We start from the raw sequence: 21,026 nt of genomic DNA, 5'->3' as shown, positions 1-21,026 counted from the left end.
AGCTCTGAGGTAGAAGAAGAAACCTAAAGGGGAAACTCTCCTTACTTGAGAGAGAATTAGCTCTCTCGAAATTCTAGAGAGAGACACACACATTGTTTGGTTAACTTACGAGGAGGAGTAAATAGAAAAAAAAATAGCTTTTAAAGTATATTTTTATTGTTATATTCTCATCATATAGTTTTTGTTATTTATATAATATTAATTAGACGTACCATTCAGTCCTTGGAGTTAATTATGGATGTAATATTTAGACGTAATTGTCTTGTATATTTTATTCAGTAATTAATTTTTTTTTATTTTTTTATTACTTAAAAGAAAATTAAAAAAAAAATGGACTATTAGTTTTTCAATTTGGTTAGATCAATAATAAACTTTTTAAATTATTAGAATAGTAACCCATTAAATTTTTTATTTAATTGGGCCAATAAAAATATTTAGATATAAAGTTAATAACAGATATAACATTTAGACTTATCTTGTGTACCTAATTCACATTTTGATTTCTTTCTAATTTATTTTATTACTTAAAAGGAAATTTTAAAAAAGATATGAGCCATTAATTTTTTAATTTAGTTAAGCTAACAAAAAATCTTTTAAATTATTATAATATGACCTTATTAAATTTTTTATTTAATTGGGTCAATAAAATAATTAACTTTTTAAAATTTTGTTCAAAAATTTTTAGTTGACTAAATATGAAAGTCTACATACTTACATTTAAATTACTCTAAATTAAAAATACAAAAATTATTCTCCTTATTAATTGTTTTAATTTTTTTTAATTATTATAATTTTCAAAAATATTTTAAAATTCTTACTATTCTCTTAGTCAATATTATTCATTAGTTAAATATTTAATTTATCATGATCATTTTATGTTATATAACTCACTAGAATTAATTTTAATTCAACTATGGATATAATTTAAATTCATTTAATTCAAAGTTGTCCACAATTTATTTTAATTTATTTAAAATAATTTGTAAAATTAAGGGCCAACTTTATAATACATATGATTTTGATCCGAAGTTAACCTAATTAGATTTAACAATCAATAAATATCCGTGAGATACTGCGGATATATTTTTTTTATTAATAAAATTTTTACAATATTATTAATCAGTGAAATTTATTTGTACATATGTATTAAATAAATTTATTATTTATAATTTATTAGAAAAAATTATTTAATTATTTTCACTTTTCACTTAAGTAAAATATATTCATAAATAGTCTAGTCTAAAAAATTATAATTTTATGATTTTATGAATTAATAAGTTAAAGTGATAATTGTTAGTAATTGTTTTGATAGAAAAAATTGTCTCAATTCATATATTCATTACAATTATAGTATGATTGTTATTTAGTATATTTTTCTTTAGAAATAATCTATAATAATTAAAATGAAAAAAGATAAAATAGTTATTTTTTTATTTTAATAATTTATATATATATATATATATATATATATATATATATATTAGGCAATCAATCATAGCTATTTATATATATCAAAACCTAATTTTATGTAATAGTATTGTAAAATTTTCATTATGTGTTTTTTTTTTCTTATTTTAATTGGTTAAATTCTACCTATTTCTGCCTTTATATTTTTCACTATTTAATTTTAAAATTTTATTTTATTTTAATTATTTTTAACTTTTAAATAATTACATTTATGCCTAACAGTAGAATAAAGATATTTAAATACTTTTAATCATTATTTTACTTTTTTTTTCTTTTTTAAATTTAAATTAAAATATTTAGAGAGAAAAAAAATTTTGAGAAATCAGATTTCTTCCTTTCTTTTTTAATTCTTTGTTTATCATCCAAATAAGAGAAATTAAATTCTTTAATTTATTTTTTTTCTCTCAATTTTTTTCAATCCAAATAAATGGTAAAATTTTATTTTTTAAAATATTGATTTATATATTGAATATTTTGTTATTGGAATTCTTTTAGATAAATCATTAATTAAATACAAAAATATATTTAAATATATTTATAAATTTGAAATATCATGTTTTTAAAAATAAAATTGAAATATTTTTATTAAATTATTAAACTTAAAATATAAATTATCAATAAAAGAATATGTTTTTTAATACTTTGATTTTTTATTTTTCAATATGCTATGCTCCCATTACCTTTGGCGTCACCAATAACGCAATGAATATATTTATATTATTTAATAACTCTCATCATAATTATAATTGTAGGCTCCGTAAGCTATAATGAGCTTGGTTTTGATTATAACAAAACTTAATGAAATATACATTAACCCTTTGTGCATAAGTATTTGAAGTGATTTTATAGGTCATGATATGCAAAGACATTGATGGAATGACTATTCTATTGACATGGCTGATATAAAAGGAGATTATCATCTTGTATAACACAAGATGAATCAAAGTCCATGAAGAATTAGGATAGAAATTAAGTTCTTAGGTCCATTGTACAAGATTGAAGAGATTATGCCATTTAGGACCTAAAATCAATTTTATTTTTAGATTCAAGAGTTTAAAAAGTGTTTTTACATTATTTCTAAGGTTTTTGAATGGTCAAAATAATTTTTACAACCTTCCTTCAAAACTTAAATTTTCAAAATTTAAGTTAAACAGTAGCGAAATTAGATAACCTGTTGCAAAAATTAGTTAACTAGTTTTATTGTCTAAAATTTTTTGTCTTACAAAACTAGTTAACCAGTAAAAATTTTAGTTAACTATTTTCATACTCTGACCTGACACAACTCTGCTGCACGATTTTCAAAGAAGTATCGGCTAGTTTTTTGAAAATTAAAGAGCCGTTAGACACACTCTCCAGCAAACGTTTTTAGCAATGGAAAGCACCTATAAAAGGCATCATTTACTACAATTTTACCTAATGAAAATGTTCCTATTCATTGAGAATTTATTGTGCTATTTTTAAAGTTTTCATTTAAATACTCTTGAGCTTGAGTGGCAAATCTTCTCTCTCAATCTTTTAGTATTAAATTCTGTATCTGAGAGTTATTGAGAGTGATTTCAGCTACTCCAAAACCTATTTAAGGTTGTGTAAGTGTGAGGACACACTTGTGGAAGGTTTTCAAGCACCTTGTGAAGCTTGTGGGAGGTTTTCAAGCACATTGTGAAGCTTGTGGTCTTTTGTGGAAAGCAAAGACGTTGTAAAGGTTTTCAAGCACCTGGGAAGCTTGCTGAGATTGTAAAGGCTTTGAATCTTGCCTGTTGAAAAGATCAAATAGTGGAGTGACTCTCAAAGTGGGACTTTGGGAAGAGTGGATATAGGCTAAGAGAGCCAAACCACTATAAACATTGTGTTGGATTCTCTTTTTCCCTTAACTCTTTAATTTTTAGCACTTTATTTCTCTGATTATATATATTGAATGTGTTGAGAATTTGTTTTATTGAGTTAATACTGAGCTTGAACAATTAAACTTGTAATTTCTGATTTTTATGGGAAGATACACTTGATATTAAGTAATTATTTTGTGTATGAGCTGCTATTTGTGCATAATTTGTTTGATCACTTGAACTACATCTTAGAAACAGAGTTGTACACATACATAGAAGTGCAAAGCGATAATTTTTATTTAAGTTTTGAGCAAGGATTGAAAAATTGCCTAAAATGTCCAATTCACCCCTCTCTTGGTCACTTTCTTTAGGACAACAAATTAGTATCAGAGTCTGTCTCTCTTGCTTGAGGTTTAAACACCTTAGAGAGATCCTACAATGGCTGGCACATCTAACACAGCTGGTATCCCTGCACCTTTAGCTGAAGGACACTCTATCACTACACCACCTTTGTTTAATGGTTCAAATTATTCTTTCTGGAAAGTTAGGATGAAAAATTTTATTCAATCTGTTGATATTGAAGCATGGTAAAGAATTGTTAAAGGTCATAAAATTCCATTAGAATTGCATGCTGATGGTTATAGAGAAAAACTAGAAGATGAATATAATGAACTTGATTGGAAGAAAGTTTCTTCAAATGCTAAAGCTTTAAACATTCTTCATTGTGCACTTGATGCAACTGAGTATAATCATATTTTAGGTTGTACATCTACAAAAGAAGTGTGGGATAAACTTGAAGTCACATATGAAGGGACTAATCAAGTGAAGGAATCAAAAGCCAATAGGCTTGTTCGAGAATATGAACTATTTGAGATGAAACCTGGAGAAATCATTTCAGAAATGAGCACAAGATTTACTAATCTGGTGAATGTTCTCAAAGCACTAGAAAAAGAATTCACTGAAGAAGAATTAGTCAAGAAAGTCTTGAGGTCACCACCTAAATCATGGGAAACAAAAGTGACAGTGATCTTTGACACCAAAGACTTCTCCAAATTCACTTATGATGAGCTGATTGGTTCTCTTATTGCTCATGAAATGCTTTATGACAAGAGCAAGAGTAATATAGATGATGGAAAGAAAAAGAGACGAATTGCCTTGAAGTCAAGCCAAGAGAATGAATTAAGGAAAACTATAGCTTTTAAGGCTGCCTCAAGTGACAACTCTAATAGTTCAAGTGATGAAGATGATATTGCCATGATTACAAGAAGATTCAAGAAAGCTTTCAAAAAGGGAGGTTCAAAATATAAGAAATTCCTAAAGAAGTATTCTCCCAAAGGTGAAACAAGCAAGGATCAAAGTGAGATTAAATGCTTTGTATGCAACAAACCTGGCCACATCAAGCCAAATTGTCCTAAACTAAAAAAGAAGAATTCAAAGGACAAGAGCAAGAAAGCCTTCGTTGCTGGCTGGATGAACAGTGATGACTCCTCAAGTGATAACTCTAGTGACAAGGAGGTTGCATACATTTGTCTCATGGCTCTAGAAGAGGATAATCCAGAAAGCTCCCAACAAAGAGAAATCAACACTGAGGTAAATAATTCTGACTCTCTTAGTATTGAAGATTATGAAGATGCATTTGCCAAATTATATGAAGAATACAAAGTTTATAAGAAAAAATGTTCTGTTTTAAACAAAGAAATTGCTTCCTCAAGATCTGAAAATGATTCTATGAGCATTATTGTGCAAGAAAATAAGTTTTATAAAAATCAAATGCTCTTGTTTGATGAGTTGAATAAGGAGTTAGAAGATTAAAAAACTGCTTGTGAAAAACTCATTGAGAAAAATATGATTTTAAAAACTAAGGTGGAATCTTTGACAAATGATTTAGCTAAATTCACAAATGGCACACAAATTCTTGATACTTTACTTGGTTCTCAAAGATTATCAAATAAAAAATCTAGTCTTGGCTATGATGGATTCATGCACTATGAAAAATAGAAAAATTTCTTTGTGAAAGCTTCATCTCATTCATTACCAAATGTTATTTGCTTCTATTGTAATCAAAATGGTCATATGGTTAGTCATTGTCCTATAAGGAAAGGTTCCTTAAAAAAGATTTGGGTACCTAAAGGAACAATTCCTAATGTCTCTAACCCCCAAGGACCCAAACTTGCTTGGGTACCTAAGAAATAGTCAATTAATTTTAGGTATGTCTTAGAAGCAAGCAAGAGTGTGAACAATGGTATGTTAATAGTGCTTGCTCAAGACACATGACTGAAGACAAAGAAAAATTCTCAAACCTTACCTTGAAAAGTGGTGGACATGTGAGATTTGGTGACAAAAGAAAAGCTTACATCATTGGAAGTGGCTCTACTGGGAAAAATCCAAGCATAAAGGATGTCGCATTAGTTGAAGGTTTGAAATTCAATCTTCTTAGTGTAAGTCAACTATGTGATAAAGGTTACAAAGTTATTTTTAATTCTACACATTGTGAGATTAGAAGTTTGCATAATGATCATACATTATTCATTGCACCTAGAAGTGAAAATGTATATTTGCTTGATTTAAATGTCATTGAAAATGGAAATGAAAGATGTCTTGTATCTTTTGAAGAAGATAGTTGGTTGTGGCATAGAAGACTTGGTCATGCTAGTATGCATGTGATTTCAAAACTTTTAAGATATGATCTTATTAAAGGTTTGCCAAAAATTAACTTTGAAAAAGATCATGTTTGCAAGCCTTGTTCTCTTGGGAAACAAACCAAAGTTTCTTTCAAATCAAAAAATGTTGTTTCAACATCTAGACCTCTTGAGTTATTACATCTTGATTTGTTTGATCCTATTACACCTATAAGTCTTAGTGGTAAAGCATATACTTTGGTCATAATAAATGATGAACTAGGTAAAATTTTTGGAAGAAAAAGGGATGAGACTCAAAAGCAACAAAGTCAACCTATTGAGCCCCAAAGTGCAATTTGGAATGATGTTGTTAATAAAAATGCTTATGAGAAAGATCAAGAAGGTGATCAAGAAGTATTGCCCAATATTGAAGAACTCCAAATTGATGAACCACATCATGATGACCTACCTCAAGAATGGAGATATCATAGAGATCACCCAAAGGAGGACATAATTGATAGCCCTTCACAAAAGATGATGACAAGAGCTTAACTTCAAAAATACTTTGGTAATGTTGCATTTGTTTCTCAAATTGAACCAAAGTCTTATGATGAAGCTCAAAGTGATGAGAGTTGGATTCTTGCTATGCAAGAAGAACTCAATCAATTTGAGAGAAATAAAGTATGGAAACTTGTTCCTAGACCTAGAAATCATTTTATCATTGGTACCAAGTGGATTTTTAAGAACAAGATGGATGATAAAATGCATGTCATTAGAAATAAGGCTAGATTAGTAGCTCAAGGATATAATCAAGAGGAAGGTATTGATTTTGATGAGACATTTGCTCCAGTTGCTAAAATTGAAGCTATTAGAATGTTGTGTGCATTTGCATGTTATAAAAATTTTATGCTATATAAAATGGATGTTAAAAGTGCATTCTTGAATGGTTATATTGATAAAGAAGTTTATGTTGAACAACCACTAGGTTTTGAAAACTATGAATTTCCTAATCATGTTTATAAACTCACTAAGGCCTTATATGGATTGAAGCAAGCACCTAGAGCTTGGTATGAGAGGCTTAGTAAGTTTTCTTTAGATAATGGTTTTCAAAGAGGAAAAGTAGACAACACACTCTTCACAAAAACACACAAACATGATATGCGTATTGTTCAAATTTATGTTGATGACATTATTTTTTGTGCTACTAATGCCTCTCTATGCAAAAGCTTCTCTAAGATGATGCAAAATGAATTTGACATGAGCATGATGGGTGAACTTACCTTTTTCCTTAGACTACAAATTAAGCAACTCAATGGTGGCTTCTTCATTAAGCAATCCAAGTACATCAAAGATATGCTAAAGAAATTCAAGATGGATGATTTGAAGAGTATTGGAACTGCTATGAGCTCCACCATCAAGTTGGAAAAGGATGAAAAAGGTAAAGATGTTGATCAAAAGCTATTTAGAGGCATGATTGGCTCACTTTTTATATTTAACTGCATCTAGACTTAACATTCATTTTAGTGTGTGTTTGTGTGCTCGGTTTCAATTATGCCCTAAGGAATCTCATCTAATTGTTGTTAAAAGGATTTTCAAATACCTCATTGGCACACACTCAATTGGTTTATGGTATCCTAAATGCGATACATTTGATCTAGTTGGATATAGTGATTCTGACTTTGCTGGAAGTAGATTGGATAGAAAGAGTACTTCGGGTACTTGCGAATTCCTAGGTCATGCCTTAGTGTCTTGGCATAGTAAGAAACAAACTTCTATAGCCCTTTCTACTGCTGACGCAGAATACATTGCTGCAGGAAGTTGTGTTGCTCAAATTCTATAGATGAAGCAATAATTAGAAGATTTTGGTATAAAGGTTGATCATGTTCCTATAAGGTGTGATAACACTAGTGCCATCTACCTAACTAAAAATCCAGTCTAACATTCTAGATCAAAGCACATAGAAATTAGACATCACTTTATTAGAGATCATGTTCAAAATGGTGACATTGAGTTAGAGTTTGTTCCTACAGAACAACAACTTGCAAACATTTTTACAAAACCCCTAAATGAGAAAAACTTTTGTAGGATTAGAAGGGAACTTGGCATGAGTGAAGCTATTGAATGACATTTGCTACATTTGATATAAATTTGCTGCCAAATTTGGTTAAATATGTTGCTAGTGCTATATTCTGCGTACATGTGTTTTTAGTTAACTATTCTCTCACTGCAGTTGTCTAGTTTTATACCTATATAATATTTAGCCAACTGGGTTTCAAAATTAGTTAACCAATTTTGCTTCTATGTACACTTAAGAAAACATGCTTGTTTTAAAATTACTTTCTTTTTAATGGGTATTTTCGCTCTCTTTACAATTTATTTTGACAACTATACCTCTAAGCACAGTTAAGCTCTTTTTATGTCTTTAAAGGGTAAAATTAGGTTTTGGCAAAAAGGAATTCTCGGTTCTCCATGAAAAACTGTACACAGTTTCAAAATTTGAAATTTTTTTTTGGTAACTGCTACATATCACTTCAATCAATCTCTCAAAAACTCCCTCATTTCCTGCTGCAAATTGATTCTCCACTCTCTTAGAAACCTAAATTTCTCTCAAAACCAAAACCCCCAATTCTCCTTCTCAAAATCCCTAAATGATAAAATCCCGTTCTTCCTTAAGCCGCTTCTCTCTCTCACTGAAATTCTCCAAGAATCGATGGCAAGGGTAAAACAAGTGGCTACCAAACCTCGAAAATTCATGGGTGATGCTGTGAAAGCCGCTGGCAGATCCAAAAAGGAAAGAGAAGAAGAAACTGAAGTTGAGAACAGTGATGAAGAAACAAAGACAGTGGCAGAACGAGTAAGAAAAAGAAAAGGAAAGGGTATTACTGGGTCAGAGCCTTCCAAGAAAAAGAAGAAAATGGAGAAGGCCCCTACTTCTAAACCCTTTGTGCAATAGAATATTTTTGAGCCAATTGCCATATGCTATGCCTTTGACTCTTGTATTTCAAGCTATGGGAGTTGATCTGAGCAAAGAAAAGAAGTTTAGCAATCCTATCCCCATTAAAGAGATATTCAAGGCCGATGATGGTAGGAAAATGAGTAAGAAAGAAGAGAAAAAGGAAAAAGAAGAGACTGAGATTGAAATTGAATCTGAATCAGAATCAAATTCTGAAACAGAATTAGACATCCCTATAAGAAAGTTGAAAGAGAAAAGTTCTAAGATAGATGAAGGGAAAAGCTCTAAAAAGAAAGAGAAAAGCTCTAAAAAGAAAGAGAAAATGAAGCTGAAAATGTCAGATTTTGTGAAAATAAGTAAAGCAAATCTGCAAATGATGAAGGAAATCAAGGAAATGAGTGGACTGAGCTTGAGTATTTTAGAAAAATCTCATGAATTGCAAAAGGGAATTATGGCTGAGCAAAATGCAAAGATGTATATGTTGATTAATAGATTGGATAGACAATAATGGTTCATGAAGAAGATGGCTCAAATGTTGTTTGGTGAATCTTTTGGGAAGTTTGGAGATTTTGGAAGCTACCCACAAGGTACTGCTAGTCCTAGCAATGCAATGGCTGCTGAACCAAGTTGAGTAAAAATTTCTGAAGTGGAAGAAGAAGAAGAGGAGCATGTAGAAGCTGCTGAAAAGGAAAAAGAAGAAAGTAAGCTAGCTGAGGATGAAAAAGTAGAGAAAAATGATGAGAAGGAAGAATTTGCAGAAGAGGAATCAGAAGCAGAACAAGAACCTGACAAGGAAAAATCAAGAGAATCCTCCTCATCTCATCCTAAAAGCAACAGTAGCAGTGAAAATGGAAAAAGTGAAGGCAGTAATGGTTCAAGACAAGAAGAGGAGAAGGAAGATGCTGACAAAAAGAAAGAAGAGCAGTCACAAGACCCATCCTCTGATCAACCAAGCCCTATTTCTATTACCTCTCAACCAGTATCTGAATTATCCATCTCCTTACCTATGTAATATGGCCCTAGAAGAACCAAAGCACAATCCAGAAAATCAGTTCTACCCATTCCTCTAAAAATCCAAGTAACCATACCTGAAAAAGAACCCCTAAAGAAGAAGAAACAAGCCAAAACAGTTGATCCTACTCACCTTAGGAGAAGTGGCAGGATTCCTAGCAACAAAGATAAACCTTGAGATTTTTGAAATATGCTTTATAACTTTCAAAGTTGTGTCTTTTTGTTTTTCTTTTAAAAAGGGGAGAAAATAGGAGAAAGCCTATCTTTTTATTGATGTCAAAAAAGGGGAGAAATTAGGAAAAGATAGGAAAATATTTTAACTGACAGAATATTTTTAGTTAACTGGGTACATTTTTAGTTAACTAATTTTGTTCAATGAGTGTATGGTTCATATTCTGATATAGATATTTTGGACTTATTTTGGAAAGTTATTAAAGTTATGATGATGTTCTTTTATGATTGACTTATGGTTGATATATCCTATATATGATGATTGAATTGATCTTGGATGAATTGATCTTGGAAATTGTTTAACATGTTACTTACATTGTTATCTTCAAAATGCTTTGAATATCAAATTTAGGGGGAGCTATTTTGTAGCTTCTCAACCTTATTGCATTTTGAATGATTATGTGCATACATATAGGGGGAGCTTGTCTCAAAGCAAGTTCTTGCATACATGACATATGTAGATAGTTATAAAATTGAATTTTTATGATATTCATAAATTCATTAAGTTTTGACATCATCAAAAAGGGGGAGATTGTAGGCCCCGTAAGCTATAATGAGCTTGGTTTTGATGATAACAAAACTTAATGAAATATACATTAACCATTTGTGCATAAATATTTGAAGTAATTTTATAGGTCATGATATGTAAAGACATTGATGGAAGGACTATTCTATTGACATGGCTGATATAAAAGGAGATTATCATCTTGTATAACACAAGATGAATCAAAGTCCGTGAAGAATTAGGATAGAAATTAAGTTCTTAGATCCATTGTACAAGATTGAAGAGATTATGCCATTTAGGACCTAAAATTAATTTTGTTTTTAGATTCAAGAGTTTAAAAGGTGTTTTTATATCATTTCTAAGGTTTTTGAATGGTCAAAATAATTTTTACAACCTTCCTTCAAAAACTCAAAATTTTAAAATTTAAGTCAGACAGTAGCGAAATTAGTTAACCTGTCACGAAAATTAGTTAACTAGTTTTGTTGTCTAAAATTTTCTGTCTTACAAAATTGGTTAACCAGTGAAAATTTTAGTTAACTATTTTCATACTCTGACCCGACACAACTCTGCTGCACGATTTCCAAAGAAGTAACAGCTAGTTTTTTGAAAATTAAAGAGCCGTTAGACACACTCTCCAGCAGACATTTTTAGCAAAGGAAAACACCTATAAAAGGCATCGTTTACTACTATTTTACCTAATAAAAGTGTTCCTATTTATTGAGAATTTATTGTGTTCTTTTTAAAGCTTTCATTCAAATACTCTTGAGCTTGAGTGACAAATCTTCTCTCTCAATCTTTTAGTATTAAATTCTATATCTGAGAGTTATTGAGAGTGATTTCATCTACTCCAAAACCTATTTAAGGTTGTGTAAGTGTGAGAACACACTTGAGGAAAGTTTTCAAGCACCTTGTGAAGCTTGTGGGAGGTTTTCAAGCACCTTGTGAAGCTTGTGGTCTTTTGTAGGAAGCAAAGACGTTGTAAAGATTCTTAAGCACTTGAGAAGCTTACTGAGATTGTAAAGGCTTTGAATCTTGCCTATTGAAAAGATCAAACAGTGGAGTGACTCTCAAAGTGGGACTTTGAGAAGAGTGGATGTAGGCTAAGAGAGCCGAACCACTATAAACATTGTGTTTAATTCTTTTCTTCCCTTAACTCTTTAATTTTTAGCACTTTATTTCTCTGATTATATATATTGAATGTGTTGAGAATTTGTTTTATTGAGTTAATACTAAGCTTCAATAATTAAACTTGTAATTTCTAATTTTTATGAGAAGATACACTTGATATTAAGTAATTATTTTGTGTATGAGCTGCTATTTGTGCATAATTTGTTTGATCACTTGAACTACATCTTAGAAACAAAGTTATACACATACATAGATGTGCAAAGCCACAATTTTTCATTAAGTCTTGAGCAAGAACTGAAAAATTGCCTAAAGTGTCCAATTCACTCCCCTCTTGGTCACTTTCTTTGAGACAACAATAAATATAATAACTCTCATATAAATGACAAAAACTAAATAGCTGGATATTTGCTTTTCAGAAATAGAATTATATTTTTAACCTTTTGAAATGTTAATCCTGAAATTTTGTTTCCCAAACACTATTGTCAATGATATTTATAGCCTAAAAATTGAAAATCGACTCTAATTATTATAATTAAATATAAATTTAATTCAAAATCATTTTTATGAGAAGATACACATGATATTAAGTAATTATTTTGTATATGAGCTGCTATTTGTGCATAATTTATTTGATCACTTGAACTACATCTTAGAAACAAAGTTATACACATACATAGAAGTGCAAAGCCATAATTTTTCATTAAGTCTTGAGCAAGAACTGAAAAATTACCTAAAGTGTCCAATTCACCCCTCTCTTGGTCACTTTCTTTGGGACAACAATAAATATAATAACTCTCATCTAAATGACAAAAACTAAATAGCTGGATATTTGCTTTTCAGAAATAGAATTATATTTTTAACCTTTTGAAATGTTAATCTTGAAATTTTGTTTCCCAAACACTCTATTGTCAATGATATTTATAGCCTAAAAATTGAAAATCGACTCTAATTATTATAATTAAATATAAATTTAATTCAAAATCATATGATTTTTTTAAATTAAAAAATGAAATTGATATAATTAATAGAGTTATCCTAGATGATAAAAATGAGGTCTCTCATTTCCTATAAATCAGGATTCAACTTTGCTAAATAGCCTTCAGAATTATTTATCCTTATGCATCAAACTGATGTGGAAAAGTGTATTTTTAAGATTGTCCAAGGAAACTTAACATTCATATATGAAAGATGACCTGAGGATACCCTATTCATAAGTAAGAAAAAAAAAAACAGATATAAATATATGCACATAAGACTATTCAAATTCAATTGAAAAAAAAACTACCAGCGACCTTATTATATAAATATTTTTAAATTATTATATAAATAATTAATATCTAACTATTAATAAATAAAAAAATAATTAATAATTATTAAAATAACTAATATTATTTATATGATCTTTAAAATATTTATATGAGGTTACAGCTAGGCCAGAGGGAGAGGGGGACTAGCGGGAGCCTTAACCCCCAACCCTTTTAAATTTTCCAAGTATATATATATGTATTGACAAAAAATTAATTTATTTTAAATAAAATTATTTTATTTTAGCTAGTTGCCCTTCCAAAAAAATAATTATATTATTTTATTAAAATATTAAAAAAAATTTTAAAGTATTAGCATTCTTTAAAAAATTTATAGCTTAATTATATTATATTATATGATAATATTTTTAAATATATAATATTATTTTTTTTAAATATACAATAAATAAAAAATATATAAAAAATAAATATAATTAAATACCATATTGGATCAATAATATTGGTCACTCAAAAAATAATTGTCCGGCTCCACCCCTAGTTACAGCCTTTTAGAGTGAGGCATTGATGAGCTTTGTACGTTGGTGGATGTAGTGATCAATAATGTTTTGGATATATATATATTGGAGGTTTAGGTAGGCAATGATTTTGTTGGTGGATGTCATGCAGTCATCAATATTGAACGTTCCAGTCCAGGTCTCCGGAAGACATTGATGAAGCTTGATTACGGATTTTGTCAGTGACGACTGATGGGGTGCTTGGTAGCCAATGTCATTCATTCACTGTACGAGATGCTCCATTCAATTGAAAACTTAAAATTTTTAATTGGTGTTTATAATTTATCAAAATTAATTATTTAGTCTCAATTATTTTTTAAAAATTTATTTAAAATATTTTTATATTTTATAAAATTAAATTCTTTAATCTTTACGTAAAAAAAATATTAATTAACTTGTTTTAACTTTAAATATTTATATTTTTTTATTCCTGCAATTTTAATTATTCTTATTATTTAATCTTTATAATTTTAACAATTTATACTATTTAATCCCTTTGTTAAAGTTTAAAACAATTTGATTTAAATTATCTTTGATGGAAATTTAATAAAAGGATAAAAGAGTTTGATTTTATAAAATACAGATAGGTTGTGAATGAGTTTTAAAAACGATAAAAATTGATTAGTTAATTTTAATAAATATAAGGTGATAAACACCCCAATATTCAGATTAGAAATATAACATCTAAAGATGGAATTAGATCTTTTAACAATAAACAAGGCAGAATTGATAATCAATCAACACACAATAGTAGCTACACTAGAGCACATTGATTATAAAACCTTGAATATAAAGATAATATAAGTAAGTGATCAATTTGCTTAAGTCCAAGTTCTATTCAAGAAACAAGGAAGAAATCATAAAACTCTCATAATTGACGGTAATGATCGAAAATCAATACTCTCTCAATGTTTAATCTTAGCTATCCCTATTTGACGTAGAAGATAAATATTTATATGAGTTACAAATAACTAATCTGCCACATGGCATAAAGAAACAAAAATAGAATATTCTAGAGGCTAGGCTCCAAGGTCTAATTGTGTGAAGCTGATCCATTTGTCCTCCAAAGGCCCAAGTCCAAGCCCAATCTGATCCTCTTGGTGCCTCCAAAATCTACTAACCAAGCTTTGTAACTCCCTTGCCCTTGCTCTTGTAATTGGACCCTTGAACAATGAAAGTGGCTCCGGTGGTGGCGTTTCCTCATCATTCCCCCCTTCTTGAAAAGAATTCATCCTCGAATTCGGCTCTGCATCAATAAAAGGAGAAAGATCAGAAATATTGAATGTAGCACTAACGCCATTCTCACCTGACAATTCAATTTTGTAGGCATTATTGTCGATACGCTCTAACACCTTGAATGGACCATCACACCTTGGATGCAGTTTCGTTTTCTGTTGGTTTGGAAACCGTTCCTTCTTGAAATATACCCACACCAAGTCACCTAGCTCAAAAACAAGTACCTTGCGGCCTTCGTTAGCATGAGAAGCATATTGTGCATTTTTCTTTTCAATGTGTACCCTAGCTTGCTCATGTAATTTCTTAACCAATTCAGCCTTTTTCTTACCATCTAGACTATCAATATGATCAATAGGCAATGGTAGCAAGTTTAGTGGTGTGAGTGGATTATATCCATATATAAGCTGAAAAGGCGAAAATCCTGTGGAAGAATGCACAACACAGTTATAAGCAAACTCAACAAATGGCAAACAATCTTCCTAACATTTCAAGTTCTTTTGGATCATAGCACGCAATAGAGTGGTTAGTGTCCTATTCACTACCTCAGTTTGTCCATCAGTCTGTGGATGACAAGTAGTGGAAAACAGAAGTTTAATGCCTACCTTATCCTATAAGACTTTCCAAAAGTGACTTAGGAACTTAACATCTCTATCACTAACTATTGTCCTAGGTATGCCATGCAATTTGACAACCTCCCAAAAGAACAAATCAGCAATATGAGTGGCATCATCAGTTTTATGGCATGGAATGAAATGTGTCATCTTAGAAAATCTATCAATAACCACAAATATGCTATCATGTTTTCTTTGTGTCCTAGGTAACCCTAATATGAAATCCATGGAAATGTCAGTCCAAGATTCTTTAGGCACAGGCAATGGTGCATACAACCCATGTGGCATAACTCTAGACTTGGCCTTTTTACATTGCACATAACTAGAACACAATTTTTCAACATCTTTTCTCATTTTAGGCCAAAAGAAATGTTCACGCAAGATGTCCAAAGTTTTTTCCATGCCAAAATGGCCCATTAAACCTCCACTATGTGATTCCAACACAAACAAGTCACGTATAGAACACTTAGGCAAACAAAGTTTAGTCTCTTTTAACAAGTACCCATCATGTCTATAATATTTTTGAAATGCACCCTTCTCACAAGCATCATACAAACCAATAAAGTCATCATCATTAGCATACAAATCTTTCATGAATTCAAACCCAAGCAACTTTACATCAAGTGTAGACAAAAGTGAGTACCTCCTAGAAAGTGCATCAGCAATAACATTTTCCTTTCCCTGCTTATATTTAATCACATATGGAGATGAATCAACAAAAGCAATCCATTTAACATGCCTTTTACTCAACTTATTTTGATTCTTAAGATGTTTCAATGATTCATGATTAGAATGTATGACAAACTCTTTAGGCCACAAATAATGTTGTCAAGTTTTCAAGGCCCTAACAAGTGCATACAATTCTTTGTCATAAGTAGAGTAATTCAAGGCAGCACTATTCAATTTCTCACTAAAATATGCAATAGGGCATTTCTCTTGCATTTGAACCGCACCTATACCTACAACACTAGCATCACATTCAATTTCAAACATTTTATCAAAATCAGGTAAGCTCAACAATGGTGCAGTGCATAATTTTTCTTTCAATTCAGCAAATGCATTTTCATGCTTCTTTTTCCATTCAAACACAACATCCTTTTTCACAAGTTCATTCAAAGGAGCAGCAATATTATTAAAATTAGGCACAAATCTCCTATAGAAACTAGCCAATCCATGAAAACTCCTAACCTCATATGCATTTTTAGGAGTTGGCCAATCTCTAATGGCTATGACCTTTTGCTCATCTACTTCCACACATTTGCTACTCACAACATAACTAAGAAAGACAACTCTATCTAAGCAAAAAGAACACTTTTTCATATTAGCATACAGTTTTTCAGATCTCAACACATCAAACACATATCTCAAATGATGCAAATGCTCATCCATGTTTTTGCTATAGATCAAGATGTCATCAAAATAAACTACTACAAATCTGCCAATGAATTGTCTAAGCACATGGTTCATTAACCTCATGAAAGTACTAGGTGCATTGGTTAACCCAAATGGCATAACCTCCATTCATACAACCCATATTTTTTCTTGAATGCAGTTTTCCATTCATCCCCCTCTTTCATTCTAATCTAATGGTAACCGCTTTTCAAGTCAATCTTTGTAAACACACATGCACCAAACAACTCATCAAGCATATCATCCAATCGAGTAATGGGATGTCGATACTTTACCGTGATTTTGTTGATAGCACGAAAATCTACACACATTCTGAATGTCCCATCCTTCTTTGGTACAAGGAGCACTGGAACCGCACATGGACTCATACTTTCACACACAAAACCTTTTGCTAAAAGTTCCTCCACTTGCATTTGTAGTTCTTTTGTCTCCTTAGAATTACTCCTATATGCTGGTCTGTTTGGAATTAAAGCAACTAGAACGAGGTCAATTTGGTGTTCTATCCCCCGAATTGGTGGCAAATCGAAGGAAGATCATTTAGAAACACATCCTCAAATTCCTGCAACAAAGAAACAGCACCACTAGGCAAGTTTTGGTCAATGTTAGCTAAACATAAATTCACCTCCCAGTACATAAGCACACAAAGAGGTCTCCTCCCTTGTAAGGCTTCCCTCACTTTTTTTCCTCTCACATACAAACTCATTTTCTTCTCTTTACTCTCCTTTTGCTCTAAGCCCTCACTCTTTTCTTTTTCTTTTTCTTTTACTTCTTTTGCTCTCACTCTCCTCTCATTTTTCCTCTCATCAAGCTCGGCCTCTCTCAAATTTTCTCTCCAATCTTTCTTTTCCTCAACTGATTTTAAGATCCTCACTTGGTCTTCATGCACTTGAGATGGTGACATAGGAAGCAAGGTATAGGTTCGACCATCTTTCAAAACTGTATACTTGTTCTTTTTCCCATCATGAACCACACTTCTATCAAATTGCCATGGATGGCCCAACAACAAATGGGTAGCTACCATAGGCACCACATCACAAACTACCTCAACATGGTACTTCCTAATGCTAAAAGACACTGCAACCTGTTTGGTAACTCTCAATTTCCCACAATTATTAAGCCATTGGAGACTATATGGCTTTGGATGCAAAGTGGTAGGCAACCCCAATTTCTCAACCAATAAGCTACTAGCAACATTGCAGCAACTACCACTATCCACAATCACACTACATAGTTTTTCATTCACCAAACATCCAGTATGGAAAATATTGTCCTTTTGCACCTCATCTCTATCACTCAAACTGAATTGTGCACTCAAGGTGTGCATAGTGACAAGGACATTACCATCAATGGGAGCTTGCTCTCCCTCATCAAGATACTCATCATCACTAGCACTCTCTTTGGCCTTTTCTTCACCACTCTCCCATTGTCCATCTTCTCTAATAAACATCACTCTTCTGTTTGGACACTCATTAGAATAATGCCTCATTCCCAAACACTTGAAGCACTTCACATCCCTTGCTCTATTTTCCACCTTCTTATTTTTCTCTTCTACTTTTTCTTCCATCTTCCCTTTTCCTTTCCACTCCTTCTTCTTCACTTTTGGCACATCTTTTTCCACTTTAGGTGTTCCACTCCAATTCGATTTCCATGGTGCATTGGAAGCCGAATTGTATGATGATTGAGTGTTCCATTTACTTTTGGTAGCCCCCTTCCTCTTCATCTCCTTTTCTGTTTTGATGGCTATTTGCATCATTTGCTCTACCGTTCTACAATTTTGTAAGTCAACTATGTAAGAAATGTCGGGATTCAATCCATTCAAGAACTGAACCATGGTAGCCTCTTCATCCTCCTCTACTTCAGCTCTAATCATGGTAATTTGCATGGCTTTGTAATACTCCTCCACACTCCTACTTCCTTGGGTAAGTTGCTACAATCTCAACTTCACCTCTCTTCCATAGTGTGGCAGCACAAACCTTTCCCTCAAGATCTCTTTCATTTCGGCCCAAGTAGTAACACCCCTCAAGCCATGTCTTCTCCTCCTTGCAAGTAATTGATCCCACCAAACCAATGCATAATCTTTGAACTCAACTGCTGCCAACTTAACTTTCTTCTCCTTACTATAATTATGGAACTCAAAAATCATCTCAATCTGCCTCTCCCATTCAATATAGGCTTCGACATCCTCCTTGCCATGAAAAGGAGGTATTTTCATCTTTATGCTTCCCACATTGGCATCAACCCTCTAATGGTGCATCTCTCTCTCACTATAGTCATTAAATCTAAGTTGTCTTCCTCCTCTCCTACCTCTAAGACCTCTCTCCCTTGGTGGCTGAAACCTCATACCATCAAAGTGATGGTTCTCATACTCAAACACTTTCTCAAACTCATCATCATACCAATTCAACTCTTCTTGCTCCTCCATCCAAAGTTCTACTCGAATTCCCCTTCCAACTCTACCTCCATCTCCAACATGCACACCTACTTCCTCCCTCCTATTTTTGTTCTCCCTTTCAATACCCATCATATATTTCATCATCCTATTCACATCAGCTCTCAAACCCTTCAACTCATTCAAGTCTCTTCTCATAGTTTGCAATTCTTCATTATGAGTGGCTGTTTGGAGAGAAAGTCTCTCAAATTGTTGTGCCATAGCCTCCTTATAAACCCTTTCATCTTCAAAATTCCTCCCTTCAACTCCACTACTACAACTTGTGTTTTGTTCCATTTTGCTGCAAAGAAAACAAGGTTCGAAAATAAATGGCTCACCCTCTCAAGTGTTTAGCACACAATTAGGCTTTTGCCCTCCTATGCACTCACCACTCTTGCCTTTTACCACTCAAATTCCTTCATTCACTTTTAAGAACCCCAAACACAAAACAAACAAAACGCTCACAAACTTTATCAAAATATTCAAAAACGATATGAAACAAGATGTAAATAAAAATATGCAATGAGACATAGAATCAAAGAAAAGAAGATTCCAAAATTAAAGCAATTAATATAAGTGAAAAGATTTTGTAGAATAAAAAAAAACTAACAACCTAAAGATCAAATATCAAGCCAAAATTTCAGAAATCATAGCCAAGTCACACAACTTCCAACAATAGCATAATTTCACTATAAGATGCAATAATTCAGTTCACCAATCAAATGAATGAGTTTTACCCTGAAATTTTGTGGACAAACCTATCTCAAAACTGTCTAATTTTTGGTAAAATTTTAGAATTTTCTGGATGGTTTTGCTATATAAACCAGAAAATGCTCAGTTTGTGTCAAAAATTTTGTTTCCAACCCAAATGATGGAATTTTAGGCTAAAATTTTATTTGGATAGTACTGAATGGTATCTAAACAGTAAAAAATTTTTTAGATTTTTGCAGACAGGTTTACTATGTAAACTAGAAAATGACTAGTTTGTGTCAAAAATTTTGTTTCCAACGCAAATCATGGAATTTCGAGCTGAAATTTTATTTGGACGCTATTGAGATAGTATCTAGATAGTGAGAAAATTTTCAGATTTTTATGGGTGGGTTTACTATGTGAATCAAAAATTGGCCGATTTGTGAGTAAAATTTGATTAAATAGCCAAACAGCATCATCTACCCCTCAAAATTGATATGTGACGTCCCAAATACTTCAAAATATCACAGATTAAATTTCAAAATCAATAGCTAAGTATAACCCCAGAAATCAATATAAGTAACTTATCACAATTTTCTAATTCCCGCCAAACAGTAACAATCACAAACCAAACACAACCAAACAGCACCTATTTTTGTTCAAACTCAGATTTTAATTCAATCCAACAACCAACATCAACTCCCAATTATCAGATGCATCATCAATAATTTTCTCAAGCTTGATATTCAAATTAAAGAGGTAAAAGATAGCAAGAACAAACATATTAGCTTGAATGATTGCAACCCTAAGACAAACACAACAAAAACTCAATTTCAAGCAAAAATCAAATCTAAAACCCAATGTAGAGTGTTTGGCTATGATGTATTAATGTCAGATTTGAATGAAAAATCACTAAGGAAATAAGAAATATTCAGCCAAACACATGAAAAATTCGGACAGGTTTGAAGCTACTACAATAAACCCTAGAAAATCACTTTAGCCGAATGCTATTGTGATGAAAAACAAACAGAACGTGAATGAAGGATTCTAGGCAGAAATTAAAAGAGTAGATCTAAGGATAAATACCTTGTTTGAT

At 31.5% G+C, this 21,026-nt stretch overlaps 2 protein-coding genes across 2 annotated transcripts; one reads left to right on the top strand and one right to left on the bottom strand.

Annotated features, from left to right (window-relative positions):
• The first annotated feature begins 3,728 nt into the window (after positions 1 to 3,728).
• Positions 3,729 to 5,102, top strand: LOC131172910 (uncharacterized). Its single transcript, XM_058134453.1, has 2 exons — positions 3,729 to 3,810; positions 3,895 to 5,102. The coding sequence occupies exons 1-2, from the start codon at positions 3,729 to 3,731 to the stop codon at positions 5,100 to 5,102; spliced, it is 1,290 nt and encodes a 429-aa protein (XP_057990436.1).
• Positions 5,103 to 16,985: 11,883 nt separating this feature from the next.
• On the bottom strand, positions 16,986 to 19,024 carry LOC131172909 (uncharacterized). Its single transcript, XM_058134452.1, has 3 exons — positions 18,786 to 19,024; positions 17,358 to 18,674; positions 16,986 to 17,268 (listed from the first exon to the last, which is right to left on the bottom strand). Exons 1-3 carry the CDS (start codon positions 19,022 to 19,024, stop codon positions 16,986 to 16,988), a joined length of 1,839 nt encoding a protein of 612 aa, XP_057990435.1.
• Between the last annotated feature and the right edge of the window lie 2,002 nt (positions 19,025 to 21,026).

Source organism: Hevea brasiliensis, chromosome 14, assembly GCF_030052815.1.
Source record: "Hevea brasiliensis isolate MT/VB/25A 57/8 chromosome 14, ASM3005281v1, whole genome shotgun sequence".
Lineage (NCBI taxonomy): Eukaryota > Viridiplantae > Streptophyta > Magnoliopsida > Malpighiales > Euphorbiaceae > Hevea > Hevea brasiliensis.
Note: the sequence above shows the minus strand (reverse complement) of the source record. Positions and strands in the feature narration are given on the sequence as shown.